Consider the following 23,909-nt stretch of genomic DNA (forward strand, 5'->3'; position numbering starts at 1 on the left):
ATTTTACTGCCCTCCCTTATGCACATTAGTTTACCGCTGTGGCCCCTACACATCGGTTCCCCACTGTACCCCCCTGCTCTACTGGTGTATAACTATGTGTGAAATACTGCCTGTTCTGCTACAGATGACCGACAGTCTGGGAGGAGGGGGGAGGGAGGTGATATGAGGCCAGGACTTACATGCAGGGCTTGCTGCACGTCTGAATGCTAATTGCACCTACATAGCAGCTTTTTTGCTTGCAGTGCCCAATTCTCCTGTAGGTGACAGTAAGGGGTGTCAGAATTCTTTCTGCCCAGTGTCCCCTGATGAATGATTAAGAAACGGCGCTTGCACAGAAAAAAATAAATATATGTTTAGTGCTGAAGAGCCAGAAAAGCCAGATGCGAAAACAGAGAAGAGTCTAGGCTTTGCAGGAAGTAGCCATTGACACCATTCTTCCACTCACTGATCAGAATGAATGTGAGCATGAAGACTTTGGCAAAAAAAAGGGGGAGGGGGTGTCTACACTCTGTATGCTGTGCTGTACGTTAGATACTGCCAACCACTGCACTCTGTACACCATGCTGTGTATGTTACATATACAGGACTGCTGAACTTGGCACACTGTATTATACATTATATAGTCTGGGCTACAGCACTCTATACACTGAGCTGTGTATCAGTACCATGGTGTTTGGTAGATCACTAATCAACGTGTGCAGTTTTTCATTTTAAACACAAAGCACAACTGTCTGCCACACACTCTGAGTTTTGTTATATAATACAGCCTCTGGACTACTGCACTCTATAGATGCTCTCTGTATGCTGTTCTGCATTTTGTAAAATGTGCTCTAAGTTAGATACACAGAACTGATATACTCTACATACTCCTGACCATTGGGTTCTATGCACATTACACAGTGTGGGCTACAGTGTTTTGTATGCTGGGCAGTATATTACATGCTCTGCAATATGTATGCTATGTACCCTAAACTACTACACTGTATAATGCATTCTCTAGACTTCTGAATCCTGTTACCAATGTTCTATATTCAAACCATTAGGAATCTTTACATAAATTTAAAATGTTACGTTGTTGAAAAGGAATTTACATTTTTGTTAGTTTCTCTGATTTTAACAAACACTAGTAAGGTTTAAAAATTTGAACGACTATCTGTCCCTGTTAAGAAAAAAAATATGTAAGACACAAAAGTTCATGACCAAAAAGGAATATAACGTGGTTTGACAGATGAATGTTCCATGATAAAATGGCCCGTGTCATTAAAGGAGTTAAACAGATCAGCTCCCACACTGGCTACACAATGTTGTTTCACATTAAGCAGTAGGAGGAAAAGCGATAAGGTTTACGCCACATCAGACCTGGTTTCCACAATGAACCAATATTTGTCTTGGGTTTTACCTTTCTTGACAAAAGTCTCTTTGTCCCGTTGCTTCTGTGCAGAGGTTGGCTCTGCCTTATCAGGGATGCTTGGCATGGCTTCTGTTATGAAGCTGATAGCAGACAGCAGTGCCTGAGAGTGTAGCAGGAGCTCCATAGATGAAAAGGCCACCTGTTGGAAACAGACATGTTTATGTGAATCTTTCTAGAAACCGGAACGCCAAGCAAAGCATAATTCATGACTACAAGTCCCCTGCGGAAAATGAAATTAGTGAATGCCTTTCACAATCACCGATTAAATCCTCAATATAGAAAGAAGTTGTGACATCAAGAGAACTAGGAAAAATACATTAAGAAGGATTAGAAGATAAAAGCCAACTATGCTTAAACTTTCCCATTACTAGCTATATTACAGACATAAGGCTTGGTTAACTTAAGCTGGCCACAGATGGATCAAAATTCAGCATGTCCAAGAGGGATCGGCAAATTTCAATCTATGTATGGCTGTCCCTGTTTGACAGAAGTTAATCGTTAGATCGCCTTCTGTCAAATGGGAACGTTGAAAAAGAATGTTGCCGGTCAGCAGCTGAAGTCACTGGTCAATGTGTTCTGACAGCAGAGTAGTCCCACTTTCAGAATACATTGACCCACAGGGAAAGGTTCCTCTATCCAAACCTCATTTGTGGGAATGGCGGAATCTGTTCATTCTTTTTTGATCATCCAGCTTGCTGATCAGAAAAAAAAAAAAAAAGTAATCTACGGGCAGTTTAAGATAGTGGAGTTCTTTCATTTATGTTTTGCCATCCTCTATAGATAGTGATTTAAACTCACAATTATCACTACCCTGAAGTTAATGTGATTTAATGGGTGATAACCTGTGTTCCCAGAAGGAAGTTTTATTTCTACATTGATGCAAGTGTGATTGTACAATTTTAATAAATTACCATTAAGCTTTTACACTATGTGCAGCATCTTCTATTTTTGGCTATGATACCATGGAGAGTGTGGATGGATGACTTTTACCTTGGCCCAAGGGGACCATGCAGGAACATCTTTGAGGGGCCCTGGCTGGGTATATAGCAAAAAGCTTTTGACTTTTCTTGATTGTAAGTCCATTCTAGCTGGTAAGCAGGCAATTTTACCATTCCAAGTTGAAGGTGTCTAATGTGAATTTTGCACATGGTGATGGACGGTGACTGCATCTGTTATAACCTGGGTCAAATATATGGAGGACCTTTTACCTATTCTTTTAATAATTAACCCTTGCAGCATCCCTTTTGATTCTCTACTACTCATTTGCAGCACAAGTTATAATTTTTATTATGTTTTTCCATTAATATTTTCTAACTGTTTGCGTGACTATGTACATTGCTATAGTTATGCTGTTGTGTCAAGGAAATATTACTGTTCAACATTGAGTGAATAATGTGGGTGCAGATGTAGGTGCCATATTGTTATAATAAAGCAAGTTTATAATGAATCAAGATTAATATGTAGGCTTTAAGTTTGAGTGTTTCTAACAAGCAACTCTGTCTGCACAGGGAAAGGAGGTGGTCACATTGGAATTAACCACTTAAGGGAACTCACAGGAAGAATTGTCAATTATATAAGCGTTTGCTTTGAGCTGGATTTTTTCCACTTTTATTTTGTTATCCTTGGAGAGATAAATGGTTCAATGTAATGTACATTTTGTAAGAGTTTGTTGTACACAGGTTTATTAACATTTTATGAATTATAGCTCTTTAGATCTCTATGTTATATGCTTAATATTTGACATTATTTTATTACACTGCATCTGGAAATTATTCACAGTGCTTCACTTTTTCCACATTTTGTTATGTTACAGCCTTAATCCAAAAAGGATTTAATTATTTTCCTAAAAATTATTCAAACAATACCCCATAATAACAACGTGAAAAAAGTTTGTTTGAATTTCTTTGCAAATTTATTTAAAAAACAAAAAAACGCACATTTACATAAGTATTCACAACCGTTGACACTCAAAATTGAGCTCAGGTGCATCCATTTTACTGATCATCCTTGAAATGTTTCTACAACTTGATTTAAGTTCACCTGTGGTAAATTAACTTGATTGGCCATGATTTGGAAAGGCACACCCCTGTCTATATAGAGTTCCACAGTTAATAGTGCATGTCAGAGCACAGACCAAGCCATGACGTCTAATGAATTTTCTGTAGACCTCAGAGACAGGATTGTATCAACGCACAGATCTGGAGAAAGGTACAGAAAAATGTCTGCAGCATTAGGAGTCCCAATGAACACAGTGGCCTCAATCACCCGTAAATGGAAAAAGTTTGGAACCACCAGGACTCTTCTAGGGTGGGCTGCCTGGCCAAACTGAGCGATTGGGGGTGAATGGCTTTAGTCAGGGAGGTGACCAAAAACCAATGGTCACTCTGACAGAGCTCCAGCATTCCTCTGGGGAGAGCGGAGAACCTTCCAGAAGGACAACCATCTCTGCAGCAGATGGCCAGACAGAAGACACTTCTCAGTAAAAAGGCTGGACAGCCCGCTTGGGCACCTGAAGGACTCTCAGACCATGAGAAACAAAACCAGGCCCCTCTAATCACCTGGCCAATTCCACCCCTACAGTGAAGCATGGTGGTGGCAGCTTCATGCTGTGTGGATGTTTTTCAGTGGCAGGAACTGGGAGACTAGTAAGGATCGAGGGAAATATGAATGCAGCAGTGTACAAAGACATCCTTGATAAAAAAGCAACAACTTCAGGGCACTTCGGAGATGAGATAACAAAAGAGTGACGACAGAACAACTCAGTGAACATCCTGTGTGGCCCAGCCAGAGCCCAGACTTGAACCCGATTGAACATCTCTGGAGAGATCTGAAAACGGCTGTGCACCGACACTCCCCAATCAACCTGATGGAGTTTGAGAGGTCCTGCAAGGAAGAATGGGAAAAACTGACCAAAAATAGGTGTGCCAAGCTTGTAGCACCATCATAAAAAAGACTTGAGCCAGTAATTGGTGCAAAAGTTGCTTCAACAAAATATTCAGCAAGGGCTGTGAATACTTCTGTACGTGTGATTTTTTTCATTTTTTATTTTTAATAAATTTGCCAAGATTTTAAACAAACTTCTTTCACGTTGTCATTATGAGGTATTGGTTGTAGGGTTTTGAGAAAAATATTGAATTTAATCCATTTTGGAATAAGGCTGTAACATAACAAAACGTGGAAAAAGTGAAGCGCTGTGAATGCTTTCTGGATGCACTTTATTTTTTCATAGCGTGGCACATGAGATGTATTATCTATTTTCAGGAAATATCTACCTAACAAGCTTTTTGAACTCAGTCCCCAGGTTTCCGTAACTTGCAAAGAGCATTCATAAATAGAGTTATAGAAGAACATGAACTAGAATGTTTGCCCAAGAGAAAGATATTGTGCATCAGTGGCGGCCTGTCCACATGGGGCACAGCCCCCTAATCCATGCACCCGGCCTCCAATCTACATGCAGGGCATGGGACGCATGCATTTCAACTGGGTTTTTTTTTTTTTTTTTTTGACGCGCGTGTAATTAAAGCCGGATGCTCCAATTGGCTTCAAAAAGGGTGGGCTTGAGGCACAGAGCACTTGTGTGACAATAGCAAATTAATATTTGCTATTGTCTTCCTGCTTCTCCATCTGGCGAACCAGGAAACAGGTCCTGAGTCCCAATTGGCCAGGGAGTCTCGGGGCCCACTTTCTGTTCGGCTGGGAGGTGAAGCAACGGCCCTGGGGTGAGATCCCGGTCATCTGCATCCTAAGGTAAGGAGACACCTGCCCGTCCGTTTCCTGCGGGGCGAGGGGTTGATCGCCGCCTTCATGTCTGTCTCCCGCAGGGGGTTGGTGATCAACCCCTCTCTCTGCAGGAAATGGACAGACAGGTGTCTTCTTGTGCGTCTTGCCGCCCTTCCGTCTGTCACACCCCCCCCCCCCTCCTCCCCAAATATTAAGTGCCAGGCGCATTGTTGTGCACAATTAACTATGAGCATATGCATTTTGAATCTCCCTCTACAAAGAAAGGATACCAACAGGTAGAAATGCAAAATGGTATGCTCTAGAACAGGGATATGCAATTAGCGGACCTCCCGCTGTTGCAGAACTACAAGTCCCATGAGGCATAGCAAGACTCTGACAGCCACAAGCATGACACCCAGAGGCAGAGGCATCATGGGACTTGTAGTTTTGCAACAGCTGGAGGTCCACTAATTGCATATCCCTGCTCTAGAAGAAATTCTGCAGAAATAAAATGAAGCTGTAACACTCAGGATTGCCTATTCAATGCTATTGCGTGTCAATTCTTAAACCAAGGATATCCGGCTAAAACAAAAAGCAATTTTGGCACCATTTAGCTACAGAAGCATTTGAAACCAAACACATGCAAATCTGCACTTGCACATGAGTGAACCCATTGAATAATGCTACAAATATGATACAAATTTTGTTGCCATCAGTGGAACAGGGTAAACCCAGAAACAAAGTTGCCATAAGGCATTGTAAAATTATTGGAAGTACATCATCCGCACCTAAGCTACCCGCCACCTTGATATTTCTGTGTTTATACCCATTATTAGATAATAGGGTATATATACATACAGTGGGGCAAAAAAGTATTTAGTCAGCCACCAATTGTGCAAATTCTCCCACTTAAAAAGATGAGAGAGCCCTGTAATTGTCATCATAGGTATACCTCAACTATGAGACACAAAATGTGGAAACAAATCCAGACAATCACATTGTCTGATTTTTGAAAGAATTTATTTGCAAATTATGGTGGAAAATAAATATTTGGTCACCTAAAAACAAGCAAGATATCTCACTCTCACCGACCTGTATCTTCTTCTTTTAGAGGCTCCTCTGTCCTCCACTCATTACCTGTATTAATGGCACCTGTTTGAAATTGATATCAGTATAAAAGATACCTGTCCACAACCTCAAACAGTCACACTCCAAACTGCACTATGGTGGACACCAGAAACAAAATTGTAGACCTTCACCAGGCTGGGAAGACTGAATCTGCAATAGGCAAGCAGCTTGGTGTGAAGAAATCAACTGTGGGAGCAATAATTAGAAAAGGGAAGACATACAAGACCACTGATAATCTCCCTTGATCTGAAGCCCCACCCAAGATCTCACCACGTGAGGTAAAAACAATCACAAGAACGGTGAGCAAAAATCCCAGAACCACATTGGGGGGACCTACTGAATGACCTGCAGAGAGCTGGGACCAACGTAACAAAGGCTACCTTAAGTAACACACTACGTCGCCAAGGATCAGATCCTGCAGTGCCAGACGTGTACCCCTGCTTAAGCCAGTACATGTCCAGGCCCGTCTGAGGTTTGCTAGAGAGCATTTGGATGATCCAGAAGAGGATTGGGAGACTGTCATGAAACCAAAGTAGAACTGTTTGGTAGAAACACAACTCGTCGCGTTTGGAGGAGAGAGAATGGCAAGTTGCAACCAAAGAACACCATACCTACCGTGAAGCATGGAGGTGGCAACATCATGCTTTGGGGCTGTTCCTCTGCAAAGGCAACAGGACGACTGATCCGTGTACATGAAAGAATAAATGGGGTCATGTATCATAAGATTTTGAGTGCAAACCTCTTCCCATCAGCAAGGGCATTGAAGATGAAACGTGGCTGGGTCTTTCAGAATGACAATGATCCCAAACACACCACCCGGGCAACGAAGGAGTGGCTTCATAAGAAGCATTTCAAGGTCCTGGAGTAGCCTAGCCAGTCTCCAGATCTCAACCCCATTAAAAACCTTTGGAGGGAGTTGAAGTCTGTGTTGACCAGCGACAGCCCCAAAACATCACTGCTCTGGAGGAGATCTGCATGGAGGAATGGGCCAAGGTACCAGCAACAGTGTGTGACAACCTTGTGAAGACTTATAGAAAACGTTTGACCTCTGTCATTGCCAACAAAGGATATATAACAAAGTATTGAGAACTTTTGATATTGACAAAATGCTTATTTTCCATCATAATTTGCAAATAAATTCTTTCAAAAATCAGACAATGTGATTGTCTAGATTTGTTTCCACATTTTGTCTCTCATAGTTGAGGAATACCTATTATGACAATTACAGGCCTGTCTCATCTTTTTAAGTGGGAGAACTTGCACAATAGCTGGCTGACTAAATATTTTTTTGCCCCACTGTACATATCCACACACACATATACATGCAGCCCTGGTATGTTATACCAGAACTGAAAAAACTGCAAGTGGCCACCCAAAGTATCTTTGTAAAAATGTTGTACTCACTGTAGAATTTTTGGAGCTAATTGAGGGACACAAAGTCTTTAACGCAGAATTCCAGCATGAACATAACTAGCCTTAAAAATGTCCCCTTCGCACTCCTGTCTAACCTGTGTAAAAAAGATGCATGTGCTTAACTATTTTCAGCCTGCTCGGGTCCAGGCAAGCGATCTGGCTCCCCTTTGGAAGCCAACGGTGGCTGCAGGGGAGAGGTGGGAGCACTAACAACAGATGGGCCATGGAAGCCTATGGGTGACATCACAGCTTCAGGCTTTACCAGCCGTTGCCAAGTGCTCTCTTCTCTCCCCTGCAGACAGGGGATCACATAACTGTACCGGAGCAAGATAAACACTGGTATATACATCTTTTTTACACAGGTTAGTCAGCATAGGGGTGTGTGTGTGTGTGTGTGTGTGTGTGTGTGTGTGTGTGTGTGTAGTATTTTTAAGGCTTGCTAGGTTAAGCTAGAAGTGCCCTTTAACATTCAGGTTATATTATTGCCTACAGGGGGGGCAATAATACATTACATATAATACAAATCTGTAAGCCAGTCCAGGATCACCCTTCCTACTACCAGCATGCCTAAATTTTTTGCTAGTGTCCTAGGAGAACGGATGTTTTTTTATTCAGCTAAGCACTGTTAAGACTAACCCATTTTTTCGTCTTTGATTTTTTTTCTCCAATCAAGACTCTTCTCTATATTGCAGTTGGAGCATTGTCTCTTGGACTGCAGCTCTAAAGCACTGTCATCTTTTGGTGTATTGCATCCATAGCCCGCTTGACTAAGCATTGCAGGGATAAGCCTGGAAGAGAGCTTTGGACACCGTTTTCAACCTGACACTTGCCAGACTCCATTCTGATGAAAGTTAGCTCCCGCTGTGCTTCCCAAGTCCAGGCTGGCATTGCTTGCTCTGCATCTGAAGACTTACTTTGTGAGTGGGCCTCTCAGGCCAAGAACCAGGACCTACCCATAGGTGATATGTAGGGATGCACCGAATGGGTTTTTTGGTGCCAAAACCGATACAGAAAATGAAAAATACACTAGGCCGAAAACCGAAACCGCACCGATATTGAAAATTACTGTTTTTAAAAAATATTTTTATACAGGAGATGGTCAGAGACTGGGGACATGGTACAGGAGATGGTCAGAGACTGGGGACATGTTATAGGAGGTGGTCAGAGACTGAGGACATGGTACAGGAGGTGGTCAGAGACTGGGTACATGGTACAGGAGGTGGTCAGAGACTGGGCACATGGTACAGGAGGTGGTCAGAGACTGGGCACATGGGACAGGAGGTGGTCAGAGACTGGGCACATGGTACAGGAGGTGGTCAGAGACTGGGCACATGGTACAGGAGGTGGTCAGAGACTGGGCACATGGTACAGGAGGTGGTCAGAGACTGGGCACATGGTACAGAAGGTGGTCAGAGACTGGCGACATGATAAAAGAGATAAGTGCAGCCAGCTATGCGCCCCAGGTGATGCAGCCAGCTATGCCCCCCAGGTGATGCAGCCAGCTATGCCCCCCAGGAGATGCAGCCAGCTATGTCCCCCAGGAGATGCAGCCAGCTATGCCCCTGTGCAGTGAAGAGAGCCGTCTGGTTGAATAGAGCGCCGGGAACATCACAGCTTTAATTTCAATAGCTGTGTGTTCCCCGTCGCGTGCTGTCACACACAGCCCCTCCCCCTTGTCCAGGCACTTTGATAGAGAGATCAGCCATCCAATCTGGACAGGTGATCTGTCTATCAAAGTTCCCCGGACAAGGGGCTGTGTGTGACGGCGCACGACGGGGAACACACGGGGAACACACAGCTATTGAAATTAAAGCTGTGATGTTCCCAGCGTTCTATTCAACCATACGGCGGCGGCTCTCCTGCGCTAAACACCCCCCATCATGGGCGGCACCATTGGCGGAGTTCCGCCCCCCCAGGCCCCGTCCCATTTTCGGCTCAATTATCGGCCGCTTTTTCCTTTCGGCAAATTGTCGAAAAGGGCATTTTCGGCCGATATGCTTTGGCGGCCGAAATTTCAGTGCATCCCTAGTGATATGTTGCCTTTATTCCCTATTCCTGACAGTTTCTGCCACAATGGTACTGGGCACCGACATAATCTGCTGTTTTAGTGTTGAGTGCAAGCTCTCTTTACCACCCTAAAGCGTAGATTAAGCACCTCCTCTGCTGCTTTTCCTGCTTGCAAGAGCCATGTTTAACTCAAAGGATTCAAATTCCTGTCTCTCTCAATGAACAAGAAAGAAATCAAGATTAAAATAGAATTTTGTGTATTTCACAGTTTGTACCTTTAGGGTCTGTTCGGTGTTCTCAAAAGTAGTTTGAAAATTTGGACCACTTTTGTCGGCCTGAAAGAAAAAATAAGGTTTACCATGCTGTGTGCATGCAAAATAGTAAAAAAAACTAAAATAAATTAACAAACTGATCTTTCATTTAAAGTACTTTTTCAGAGACAAATTCAACTGCAAAGTGCCAAGTACCATTAGAGTATAAGATGAAGGACAAAATCTTACCTTAATATATTCCACTTTCAAGAGATCTAGCCCTTCTTTATCTGAAGAGTTTATTAGATGAAGAGGCTGTGTGCAAAGACCTAAATAATTAATAAAGTATGGTTATGTCAATCGCCTTGGTACGTTTAAAGTATAACTAAAGGCTAATTTTGATTTTTTTTAATGTTCTGGATAGAGTGGAGGTACACTTTAAAAAGTATGCACAATCTCAAGGCACCCCATTCTAAAATGTAAAAAACAAAACTAATCGTTTTACTTATGACAGCAACATCCACAAACATAGGACACCCAACGTTATAGGATTTTTTTTTCTTTTTCCAAATCAAATACACCTTTGCACACTGGTACTGACTAGTATTCCAGTTTTTTCTCACCCCACCCACTAATGTGACACCAGTGCTGACAGAGAAGGGTGGGGTAGGTAAGGGCAAAAAAGGATGCTGTGCAGGCGCCCAACATCATCCTTATCAACCAATTATGTCATTGGTTGTTAGAACACTGGATGCTGGAAAGTTGTAATGGTGCACAATGAAAACCTGTGGCTTTGTGTAACAAAAATGTAGGCTTGATTCACCTGCTGGCTTCTATACAATTGTTGGGCACCCTTAAAGAAACTTGAAGGCACCCTGGTTGAAAGGGGCTGGATTGGAACACCTTGTAGGCATTTATTGCTGCCTGTATCCCCATTAGGTAGATTCACCCTCTGCATTTATCCCGTTTACCATTATCATTGAAAGTAAAACAACATTTTAGGTTATCCCCAGGAAAGTAATAGTGGGGACCATTACCCAATGGGGACACTAGTCCTTGTGACATGGCTCCAAGGGATTCCATTAATTTGAAGGGATTTTCTCTCACTTCCTGGTTTGGCTATGGGACAGGAAGTAAAGGTAAATTTCCCCAATATGACACAGATGGCAAAATTAACTATCTATATTGGAAAAAAAAAGTTTTGTCTATAGTTCTACTTTAAATAAATTTTTAATTTCCCTACTATTCAGTAACATTATGTAAATAATAAGCAGCAATGAATCTAGCAGAAGTCATTGCAGATGTACAGCGCTAAAGATACAACCCCTTAAAGTAGGAGTAAACTCCCTTGCATGATTTTTACCTATAGGTAAGCCTATAATAAAGTAAATACAGTAAATATCTAATATTTAGTACATATTTACTTTAGATGCAGTTGGTGACGTCATCAGCACATGCACTCTGAAGGAACCAGATACTTGTACTGTTCCTTCAGAGCCGTGCCGTAAAAAGGGATTCTTACACACATGCCTGGGAGTGACATCATTGACAGCTTAGCCATTCATATCAATGAAGCCCACAAACCCGGAAGGAAGACCGGGTGAAGATGAAAGCACCTTCAGTGGTGACAGCGCGCCGCTGGAGGACTTTGTTTTCAGGTAAGTCTGTCATAATGTGTTAGTATGCGATGCATACTAGCACATTATGACTTAAAGATGAACTCCAGTCTGAAATCTTTTTAAAAAAATCAGCAGCTACAAATACTGTAGCTGCTGACTTTTAATATAAGGACACTTACATGTTCAGAAATCCAGCAATATCAGCACCCTGAGCAGATTCATCAAAAGGCTTCAGGTGTTGGCACTGTAAGGGAAACTGGCAGCGAAGCCTTCAGGCTTTACAGTTGGTTTCCTGCTGCGCATGCGACAGTTGGACTGCGCTTTATGAATGGTCCTGGCAGCTTCTGGACCCTGTGTACATCCCAGAAGGCAGTGGGAGGAAGGTGGGGCTTAAAATGTTGTAGATCACCAAACTCACCCAAAAGTAGTAGGGGGTACCTGTCAAATCCAGGTACCCACTTCCCCCCAAAAAGTGTCAAATGCGGCAGTGGAGGGGGGGGGGGGGGTGAACAAACAGGGCCTCTCTCTTTTGTGGGGGTTTTTTATGCAATTTATTTTCGCTTTAGCAAAAGTGTGCAAAGCAAACCATTAAGTTAAGATGAAGTAAAATAAAAGTTTGGGATGTCTCTGTTGTGAGCTGCAGGAAATGTCAGAAAAAATCCCCCTCTCCATACACCACCTCCATGGTGGGGGGGAACCTTCACTGGAAAAAGGCTTCTGAGTAGGTCCAGTGGGCTTAGAGGTGGAGAGTCTGCCATGAAAAAAAGGAATTTCCAAAGAGAAACTCACCTTTAAAGGGCATGCATAAAATGCACCTTTCCTGAGGATGATTCCCAGACTATGCTTAAAGTGGCTGTTAACCCACTGTGCACAATGCACGCCATCTTCTCTGTTTATTAATGTGAAGTGCTCCAGTGTCTGTTTTTTTTTTTTAAATGCAGATACATACCTGTTTACAGAGCACAGATCAGCGCTCACATGTCCCGCCGCCTCCATTGGCCTGACAGCTGCAGCGGGTGGGACCGAAGAACCACCGCTGATGGCATTCAGGAGGAGAGGAGGAGAGAGGCGGCAGGTCACGAGCGTGCCAATGGGCGCTCTGTAAACGCAGACACTGAAGCACTTTACATTAATAAACAGAGAGGATGGTGTAAAAAAATCAACAGTACTTTCAGCAGCAGGAGGGGAGGGGGCAGCCACAGACATGGAGCTGATGGGGGGGGTGGGAAGAGGATGACAGGAGAGAAAGCGGCTGATGGCGGCACGTAAACTGACCACGGTGTCAGGGCTCAGCAGCCATGATATACCGTGGTCAGTTTACAGGGGGAGGCATAGCCAGGCAGGATCAGCCAGGTTTTTTAAGTGATACAGGGGGCCAAATTACACAGTACAACCATTGTACTGTATAACATGCTTTAAAAGAACAGAATCCATTTTCTTTAGCGTAACAAACACTTTAAATCCATAAAATTTTGTACATATGCACTGAAAGTAAGGACGTTCTGGAGATTTGATTAAATTCTTCATGGCATCTAAACAGAATAGTAGGGCTAGGGGCACGAGCTGCAACAAGAATAAGATTATCTATATCAGGAGTTCACTACTGAGTTATCCAATCCAGTTTTCAGGGCTGAACTTACTACTCCATTAAAGGAGGAAATGGAAACAAACGTATTATTCAGTACATGAATTGCCAAATCCACATTGAAAACAGTACATTTTTCCTAAATTCCACTCTCATAGGGTGCAAGGCAATGGCAATGTTCAGAAGGGAATAACCCCTCAAAATCATATGAAGCCATTTATTTTCACATAGTAGTTTGGATGTTGATAATGATGACAGAAATCACCCAAATGGCCCTAATCAAACGTTTACAACCCTGGCGCTATACCTTTAAAATTGAAGGTTAAATAAAAATTGGAAAAATTGAATATTTGTAAGGTGTAACAAAGTGCGCCTGTCAAAGCCACATTCTAGTGTAGAAAATATCACTGAAAATGAAAAATAAATCAAAATATGTTCGTGCAAAATTGTACCAATCCTAAAAAGAAAAAGAAATGATAACCGTGCAAAAATTATACCAATAAAAATATATGAATCAAATCATGTCCATGCTTGATTATGACGAAAAAAATAATAGTGTGTGTGTGTGTGTGTGTGTGTGTGTGTGTGTGTGTGTGTGTGTGTGTGTATATACAAGCCCAGTATACATTCATTACTCGAAAGTGCTAATAGACTATTAATTTGTGACAATACAAACAAATGTATAAAAGGTGCAAAACTATAAAAGTATCTCATAGGTAATCAATGAGTCCTCAAATTCACAGGTGCAAGGAAGCACTAAAAGTTTCCACAAAGTCCCAAAAGATTTATACAGACAGTTCGTGCAGGCGATGTGAGGTTAAACACGTCCTGTTACAGCTGAAACTGAATGGTGCACGTCCCGTGGCCACGCCCTACTAGTTTCGTCACACCGACGTCATCAAACTAGTAGGGCGTGGCCACGGGACGTGCACCATTCAGTTTCAGCTGTAACAGGACGTGTTTAATGCTGAGCATCATTCCAGTGTACGTGACAAAAAAATGATAATGCCCTCACCAGATACCCTGCCCCTGCAGGGGTGATATAGCCTCCACAGTGTAAGGCCCTGTGCCGCTATGTGGATCTCTGGGGGGTTCGTTTGTCATCTGCTGGGGGTACTCCGTTTAGATTCTCAACAAAAAAGAGGAGTCTCCATAGTGTAAACCGTTTCAAATAAGCAGTATTTTATTCAATAACAGGGTTATACTCACATTTATTATATTATGTTGTTACAGCTGAAACTGAATGGTGCACGTCCCGTGGCCACGCCCTACTAGTTTGATGACGTCGGTGTGACGAAACTAGTAGGGCGTGGCCACGGGACGTGCACCATTCAGTTTCAGCTGTAACAGGACGTGTTTAACCTCACATCTCCTGCACGAACTGTCTGTATAAATCTTTTGGGACTTTGCGGAAACTTTTAGTGCTTCCTTGCACCTGTGCATTTGAAGACTCATTGACTACCTATGAGATACTTTTATAGTTTTGCACCTTTGATACATTTGTTTGTATTGTCACAAATTAATAGTCTAATAGCACTTTAGAGTAATGATTGTATACTGGGCTTGTATACACTGACATATATATACACATATAGATATTTTTTTATTTTTTGTCATAATCAAGCATGGACATGATTTGATTCATATATTTTTATTGGTAAAATTTTTGCACGGTTATCATTTTTTTCTTTTTAGGATTGGTACAATTTTGCACGGACATAATTTGATTTATTTATTTTTCATTTTCACTGATATTTTCTACACTAGAATGTGGCTTTGACAGGCGCACTTGGTTACACCTGTGAGGGGTTAGCTCAGCAGCGGGTGTGTGTGACCCCCTGGATGGGTTCACAACACAAAGTCAGGCACAGCAGACAGCGGCGTAGGTTCAAAAAACAAAAGATCCGGTTTATTTATGCTCCATGCAGTGATACATATAACAGCCAAACAAAATAAAACAAGAAAATAAATCCTGGTCAGCTTGACCTCTAACTACACACGTAGACTCCCTAACAACTGGGTGCAGCCTTGTGCTGTACCAGTCCCTGCCTTTGTTGTCAAGGTTTTGCCACACAGGCGTTAACTCACCGCACAGTACAGGTGACACACTCTCCAGTCTATACAACACAAAACTGGTTCCAGGATGGAGCATCTCCCTATGCATGCTGGGGTTTTTTGTAGAGGTCTTAATGAGCCCACTTACTACAGCTGGGCTCAATAACTCTTCCCCTCTAATTGTAAAAGTCTGCATAAAGCCTGAATCTAGGACACACATATTTCCCATCCTGGATACAACCAGGTGATTTTACCTGCGTGCTGCCACATACCCCCCCCTCTTGTTTCAACCTTGGGGTTGTAACACAAGCAGCCAGACACGCATGTATCCGAGACAAAGCATCCACATTCCCCATTTTAACACCAGGGCGATGCTTAACTGTAAAGTTAAATTCCTGTAGGGCCAGGAACCACCTATTTACCCTTCTATTGGTCTCCTTGTTTTGAGCCATCCACTTTAAAGGAGCATGATCAGTCACCAGGTCAAAGTGCCTACCTAGCAGATAGTACCGAAGGGAATCTAGAGCCCACTTCACTGCTAAACATTCCTTCTCAATCGTGGAGTAATTTACCTCATGGGACTTCAACTTCCTGCTGAGGTAAATGACTGGGTGCTCTTCCCCGTTCCAGACCTGGGATAACACTGCTCCTAACCCAACGTCTGATGCATCAGTTTGTACAACGAAGTCCTTATAGAAGTCTGGTGAGTACAACACTGGCTGGCTACATAAGGCTGTTTTTAAGGACTGAAATGCTTCTTCAGCCTCTGGGGACCATTTAACCATGACCGACTCTTTCCCTTTCGTCAGGTTGGTGAGGGGCACAGCCTGAAGCAAAATGGGGAATGAATCGTCGATAATAGCCAGCGATTCCCAGAAAGGCTCGTACCTGTTTCTTGCTGTTGGGACGTGGCCAACTCTGTATGGCCTCGACTTTATTGACTTGGGGTTTTATCACCCCCCTCCCAATAGTGTACCCAAGATATTTGGCCTCCTCCTGTCCAATGGTACACTTCTTTGGATTAGCCGTAAACCCAGCTTCCCGGATAGAGTCTAGGACTGCTTGTACTTTTGGTAAATGTGAGACCCAGTCTGTGCTATGGATAATCACATCATCCAGGTAAGCTGCAGCATATTTCTGATGGGGCCTCAGAATCTTATCCATTTTCCGCTGGAATGTTGCCGGTGCATTCTGTAACCCAAACGGCATTCTCTTATATTGGAATGCCCCATCTGGGGTTACAAACGCAGTTTTCTCCTTGGCTGACTCGGCCAGGGGAATTTGCCAATACCCTTTGGTGAGATCAAGAGTTGTCATATATCGGGCTGTTCCCAGCCGGTCAATCAACTCATCTATACGCGGCATGGGGTAGGTGTCAAATTTTGTAACTTTATTTAATTGTCGAAAATCGTTACAAAACCGCCAGCTCCCATCAGGTTTGGGCACTAGTACGATAGGACTGGACCAGTCACTCTGGGACTCCTCTATCACACCCAATTCCAGCATCCTTTGAACCTCCCCACGTATTGCCTCCCATCGGGCCTCTGGTATTCTATAAGGTTTTAGTTTTACCCTTTCTCCTGGCGGGGTGATAATGTCATGCTCTACGCCAGATGTTTGTCCCGGAAGCTCAGAGAAAATCTCTTTGTTACGAAGTACAAACTCTTTAACCTCCTGTTGTTGGGCTTTCGATAAGGTGTCTGCTATTCCAACCTCAGGAACTAAGCAATCAGGCTGTACTTGTGACAAAGTCTCTGCGACTAGGGATTCCCTATCCCTCCAGGCTTTCAGCAGATTGACGTGATAGATCTGCTCCGGCTTTCGCCTTCCTGGCTGTCTAACCCTGTAGTTCACCTCACTAATTTTTTCAATTACTTCATATGGACCTTGCCATTTGGCCAGAAATTTGCTTTCAACCGTAGGGACTAGCACCAAGACCCTATCCCCCGGGGAAAAAGTACGGGTCTTGGCCCCACGGTTGTACACTCTCTGCTGTGCTAACTGCGCTTGGGTTAAATGTTCCTTTACGATTGGCATTACCTGTGCAATTCTATCTTGCATCAGGGCGACATGCTCAATCACACTCCTGTGAGGAGAACTCTCATTTTCCCAAGTTTCCTTGGCGATATCCAGCAGCCCTCTTGGGTGTCTCCCATAGAGCAACTCGAAGGGTGAGAAACCCGTAGAGGATTGGGGTACCTCCCTAATGGCAAACATCAGATAGGGTATTAGACAATCCCAATTCTTTCCATCTCTATCCACCACCTTCTTTAACATTTGTTTTAGGGTTTTGTTGAATCTTTCAACCAACCCATCTGTTTGGGGGTGATACACAGATGTACGCAATTGCTTCACTTTGTACAACTTGCATAATTCTTTCATAACCCGGGACATAAAGGGTGTACCTTGGTCCGTAAGCAGTTCCTTACAAATACCCACGCGGCTAAAAACAAGAGATAGCTCTTTGGCTATGGTTTTGGCCGAGGTATTTCAAAGAGGAATTGCTTCCGGATATCGGGTGGCATAGTCCAATATAACCAAAATGTACTGATGCCCCCTAGCGGACTTCATTATCGGACCTACCAAATCCATTGCGATCCTTTCAAAGGGGACCTCAATGATAGGAAGAGGTACCAGCGGGTTACGGAAATGTGGCATAGGTGCCGACTTCTGACACACAGGGCAGGAGGAACAATAATTTTCTGTTTCCTTCATGACCCCAGGCCAATAGAATCTCTGCAATACCCTCTCTCTGGTTTTTTCGGTCCCCAGATGACCTCCCAGAATGTGCCCATGGGCCAATTCTAACACCAACTTCCTGTAAGGTTTGGGCACCACAAGTTGCTCAATGGTTTCTTCTGCCCTTTGAGCCACTCGATACAGCAGGTCCCTTTCCACAGTGAAGTACGGGTAAGTGCAAGTCTTATCTGGGTTCACTAACTCGCCATCTATTTTCACCACATTTTCCCGTGCCTTTATTAGGGTGGGGTCTTTTAACTGTTCTGTGGCAAAATTTTCCCTGTGAACCTCAAGATCCGAAAACTCCACAGACGGCATGTTTTCAACTGAGGATGTTGGCTCCTCCCCAGTTTCTCGAGTTTCCCCCGCCAATACCGACAAGGGAAATTCAGGAGAGTCCTCACCACCCCCAGAGGAATTCTGGTCATCTTCCTGGTTTATAGGGGCACCAGTGAGGGGCTCAGGACAATCCCAGAGTTCCCAGAATTTTGGAAAATCCCTTCCCACAATAGCATCATGTGGTAAGTGAGACACTAACCCCACCTGATGAGAGAGGTTACCTTTGGGGGTCTCAAAAAACACTGACGTTACAGGATACTCTCGGGTGTCCCCATGCACACAATTAACAGCCACCCTGTTCTTCCCAGAGACCTCTGTAGTAACTAATTCAGCTTTTATCAATGTTACCAGGCTACCTGAATCTAGCAACACATCAACATGTCTACCATTAATACAGATTTTACATAAATGTCTCTCAGGTCCCCGAATGGCAGTGCATGCAACTGTCGCAAACAGCGACTGACGTCTCTCCCTTATAAAGTCACATTGCATAGGCTCATCCACAACGGGGCAATTGGCTGCAATATGTCCCTCTTGCCGGCAGCGGTAGCAAATAACCTTTTTCACTGTCTCTTGCAGCATGGGCTTCCTGGGCTGCTCCCGCCAGACCTTAGGTAGAACTACCACCCTCTCACTCTCTCCACCCTCACCCCTTGGAGTCATCTTACCCGCCACTGGGAATGATCTGGTCTTAGGGGGGAAAGTCCGTGAGTCCCTGGAAGAGGTGGTCAGGTTCTCTGTAGCCAAGTACCTCTCAACCAGATCCACAAGTTTATCTGCATTTTCTGGGTCTCCATGGCTTACCCATTTTTGGATGGCAGTAGGAAGAGCTCTCAGGAAACGATCCATAACAACACGTTCCACAATGTTTGGTGCAGTCAAAGTCTCTGGGTGCAGCCACTTCCTGCTCAGGTGAATGAGATCATACATTTGAGACCTGGGAGGTTTTCCAACCTGAAAAGTCCAGTTATGCACACGCTGATCCCGGACGGCCAGGGTGACACCCAGCCGTGCCAATATTTCTGCTTTTAGCACCACATAGTCTTTTGCTTGGTCCGGCTCTAGGTCATAATAAGCTTTCTGCGATTCTCCAGTTAACAGAGGGGCCACCAGTCCAGCCCATTGCTCCTTAGGCCACTTTTCCCTTTCAGCAGTCCTTTCAAATGTGGTCAAAAACACCTCCGGATCATCCTCTCCAGTCATTTTTGTCAATAAACGGCTCACACCAAAGGATGCGGTATTATTGTAACCACTTGCTTCATTGGTCTGCGGACGTTGCTGTATTAATGTCTCTATTTTCTGTTGAAAATTCTGCTCTTGCTTCTGCAACAGGTCTATGAAGGGGGCTTCAGATCGCTGCTGGGCTTGTTGCTGAGCTTCCAAACTCTGCTGGTGAGCCTTCTGCTGATTTCCCAAACTCTGCTGCAAAGTTGCATTTATCTGCTGCTGGGCTGCAAGGCTCTTTTGTAAACCTGCATTTGTTTGCTGCTGATTTGCATTTGCTTGTTGCTGGTTTGCATTTGCTAGAGCCAGCTGTCTCAGTATCTCCTCCATGCTGGCCTTAACAAAAAAAAAAGTGCCAAAATTCTCCACCAACTGTGAGGGGTTAGCTCGGCAGCGGGTGTGTGTGACCCCCTGGATGGGTTCACAACACAAAGTCAGGCACAGCAGACAGCGGCGTAGGTTCAAAAAACAAAAGATCCGGTTTATTTATGCTCCATGCAGTGATACATATAACAGCCAAACAAAATAAAACAAGAAAATAAATCCTGGTCAGCTTGACCTCTAACTACACACGTAGACTCCCTGTCTAACAACTGGGTGCAGCCTTGTGCTGTACCAGTCCCTGCCTTTGTTGTAAAGGTTTTGCCACACAGGCGTTAACTCACCGCACAGTACAGGTGACACACTCCCCAGTCTATACAACACAAAACTGATTCCAGGATGGAGCATCTCCCTATGCATGCTGGGGTTTTTTGTAGAGGTCTTAATGAGCCCACTTACTACAGCTGGGCTCATTAACTCTTCCCCTCTAATTGTAAAAGTCTGCATAAAGCCTGAATCTAGGACACACATATTTCCCATCCTGGATACAACCAGGTGATTTTACCTGCGTGCTGCCACACACCTTACAAAAACATATCTATTCAATCACAATAGAAGTTAAATAATAGAAGTACACATATTTCTTAATTTTTGCCATTTTTATTTAACCTTCAATTTTAAAAGGTATAGCGCCAGGTCTGTCTCTTTCCTTATACATGTAATATATTTCCATCCAGGTGGTGGTGATATCAGGCAGAGGCAGCTCATACCACTAACATACTGTTTCTATCTATAGCGCAACCCCCACCCCAATATATTTTCAAAAGTTTACATAACCTGGAATGTTTGGCCTTGGTACAGACACACAAGGCGACACACACAGGTTAAAATGGCAATTAGAGGTGAATTTCCCACAGCTGTGGCTTTTTAAATTGCAATTAGTGTCTAAATTAGTGTCTAAATAGCCAATGAGTTTGTTAGCTCTCACTTGGATGCATGGAGCAGGCAAGAGCCTGAGCCATGAGGAGCAGAAACAAACTGTCAAAAGACCTGCGTAACAAGGTAATGGAACTCTATAGAAAAGGATATGAAAACATATCCAAAACCTTGCATATGCCAGTCAGTACTATTCAATCACTTGATAAGTGGAAAGATCAGGGATCTCTTGATACCAGGCCCAGGTCAGCGAGACCAAGAAAGATTGCAGCCACAGCTGCCAGAATTGTTTGTGATACAAAGAGAAACCCACAGGTAACCTCAGACGAAATACAGGCTGCTGTGGAAAAGACGTGGTTGTTTTTATGGAGCACAATACGACGATAGTTGAACAAAAATTAGCTACACAGCCGAGTTGCCAGAAAGAAGCCTTTACTGCGCCAATGCCACAAAAAAAGCCTGGGCTTTTTTGTTTGAGCACAGAACTCCCTGGTTGGACAGACAAAATTCAGATGCACTTCTTGTCAGTAGTATCTAAGATTTAAAGGGTGGAGCAAGTCAAACCTCTCAAGCTCTAAAAGAAACCTTTAAGTCCTTCAATACATAGAACAATCTGAAAAGAGAACAGTCATCAGATACCATAAACATAGTGCTGTTCCAAAATAAAGAGGGATTACTGTGAGCAAAAAGGGGCAAGCAGAATTGTATAGAAATCAGAATTCTTCAAACGGTCTTATTAATTATCATGAAAGAAAAATCTTATTTAAAACATGTAAATAAAACAAATTATAAATATTATGGACATTAATATTCACAGTTTTAAGTATGAAGCAAATGGGAAGCAGACACAGGAGGATGAAACAGGAATATTAAGCAATGCATTCAATGAAGCATTCAAATATAACTACAATACAATTAACATGATAATGTTTAGTTTTCTTTACCTAGAACATCATAGTAGTCCAGACTAATTGTTTTTAGATAGGCCACAGCTTGAAGATTGTAGGTCTTAACACAAGCATCAGTACCCAATTGCTGTATACTGAACACCAAAACTGTGGTCTCCTCTTTGTGTTGTTGTTTGGTCAATTCCAAAATAACCTAAAGATTCAAAGTACGATATGGTTTAGAGGACCACAAAACACGTAGTAAGATTTGATGCAGCAAAAAAATGATTTAATTATAAATGTATGAAGAGAATTGTGTACATTAACTTACTTCTTTAACTTCAAATTTCAGGTGCAGATCTGTGAGCTCCTCAGGAGTAGTGTCTGCTGCAGGTTTGGAATTATCCTTAAGCAAGGGCTTTTTTGGAATAGGGTTAGGGGTCACAAAGGAAGGATCAACATCTTTAGTGTCAAAGAACTCTTCATCGGAGTCTGCAAAAAACAGTAAGCACACAAAACAGTAGAATTGAGAATATCTGTTTATGGCAAAAATGACTATTTCATAAGAAAAAACTGCATACAAAGCATTATGAGGCTACAATTGCTGATCACCTGAACATACTTGTTGCCTGGCTGTCTCTGGCTTCAATAATTTTAGCAAAACTGACACCGAATAAGCATGCTGCATACAAAATCAAGTTAGAGTTCTGAAACTGCATACTCATTCAGTCCTTGCGAATCAGAACGTATTTGAGTTGATTATAGCTGTATTAGTGCACTTGCAACAAGAAAAATTGAGTACTGTTCGTGATAATTATTTTATTTGCACTAACACCCAAATTGTCCGGACAAGCTTTGTGTGTCCATATTCTTCAAAGTTCAAGCAGTACGAATACTCAAAGTTTTAGAAGCATGTTAAAGAAGAAAGTTTTTGAGGAAGAAAAAAAAACAAAAACACAGACATATGCACATAGCAATGGTAAATAAACTTGAATAGTTAGTGAGATAAGGTAGGGAGAGCACAAGTAAGGCTAGCCATACATGATTCGAATTACTGCTGAACCAGCCAAGATTCAAACCATTAATGGGCAGGCTGAATGTACCAAGTTGACCAAATCGATCAACTTGGGTACAGCCAGCCTGACAGATTCTCTTCCGATAATCATTAGCGGCCGCTAGCAATAATCAGAGTCTTCTCTGGCGGGGATTGCCTCAGCGGCCCCCACGCAGGAAGCAGACAATAGCTCAGCAGGAGGAATTCCCCTGACAGCACTGTCTGTATTGGTGTATTGATGGGGGAAATTGTGTGAATGTCTTTCCTGCAACCTGTGGTTTTTGCTCCATGTATGACGGCTTAACAGTCACAGAGGTGAGGGGGATCATAAAACTGTAGGATAATTATTTAGAAAACCCACCAGCCCATTATCTTTTGTGTCAAATAGAATTATCGTTCTTCGTTCAAAACTTTTCCTCTTCTGAATAGTTTTGAAGTTTCCTTTAAGAACTAAATCATTCACGTCTTCCATAGTGTGGATTGGTTGTGAGAAATGATGTCCCGAAGCGTATTTATTGCTGACCTGGAGCACAAATTCCTGAGCAACATTCTGCAAAAGCTAGCATCAGTATATTGATATTTTCAGCATATGGACAGAAGGTGAAGCCCACAATAGCCCACCATAACCGAGGAATGCATGTTGAAAGACAGTCCAACAACCTCTAATAATGGCTTTCAGGCAAACACCTAGCCTTTGACAAACTAATCAGCAGGAAACTTTATTCTGATTATCAAGTCACAAATAAAGGAACCAAACCCTGCAAAAAAAAAAAAAAAAAAAAACGCTGTAAAATGTGCAGCCAAATCAATTGATCCAAAAGTGTCACACACAAGAGACCTTCAATATCACAGGATCACACAGCTGTACAGTTTTCTATGCCCGGAATGTATGTGGCCGACAAGGCCGGTGTTCTGCCGTATAGTGTCCGGCCATGAAATAGTGTCCGCCCAGCTGAATGGCGCCTGCGCCGTGAGTGGAAGTGGTATCCCCACCATCCAAGCGGACATAGGGTTGTAAGTATTAAAGGGCCCCTCGCGGGCGCGCTTCGCTCGCCGCGCTTCGGGCTCGGCCTCGCTGCGCTCGGCTCTTTTTTATTCCTACTCTATGTCCACTTGGATAGTGGGGATAGAACCTGGACTCACGGCGCAGGCGCCGTTCATCCTCGGCAATTTTCGGAATCTGTGTTGCTGTGTACTGCGCATGCACAGTACACAGCGGA

At 43.2% G+C, this 23,909-nt stretch overlaps 1 protein-coding gene across 5 annotated transcripts in view; it reads right to left on the bottom strand.

Annotated features, from left to right (window-relative positions):
- VPS13C (vacuolar protein sorting 13 homolog C) overlaps positions 1–23,909 on the bottom strand; it is a 626,331-nt gene that overhangs the window by 382,799 nt on the left and 219,623 nt on the right. For all 5 annotated transcript variants that reach the window (XM_077473219.1, XM_077473221.1, XM_077473220.1 and 2 more), the window contains 5 exons: positions 21,967–22,127; positions 21,693–21,849; positions 10,180–10,259; positions 9,955–10,014; positions 1,400–1,550 (listed from right to left, as the gene is read on the bottom strand). In XM_077473219.1, coding sequence (XP_077329345.1) covers positions 1,400–1,550; positions 9,955–10,014; positions 10,180–10,259; positions 21,693–21,849; positions 21,967–22,127 — 609 coding nt within the window. The remainder of the gene's footprint in view (positions 1–1,399; positions 1,551–9,954; positions 10,015–10,179; positions 10,260–21,692; positions 21,850–21,966; positions 22,128–23,909) is intronic.

Source organism: Lithobates pipiens, unplaced genomic scaffold (genome assembly GCF_037356315.1).
Source record: "Lithobates pipiens isolate NorthernLeopardFrog02 unplaced genomic scaffold, aLitPip1_a1.2 Scaffold_8, whole genome shotgun sequence".
Classification (NCBI taxonomy): domain Eukaryota; kingdom Metazoa; phylum Chordata; class Amphibia; order Anura; family Ranidae; genus Lithobates; species Lithobates pipiens.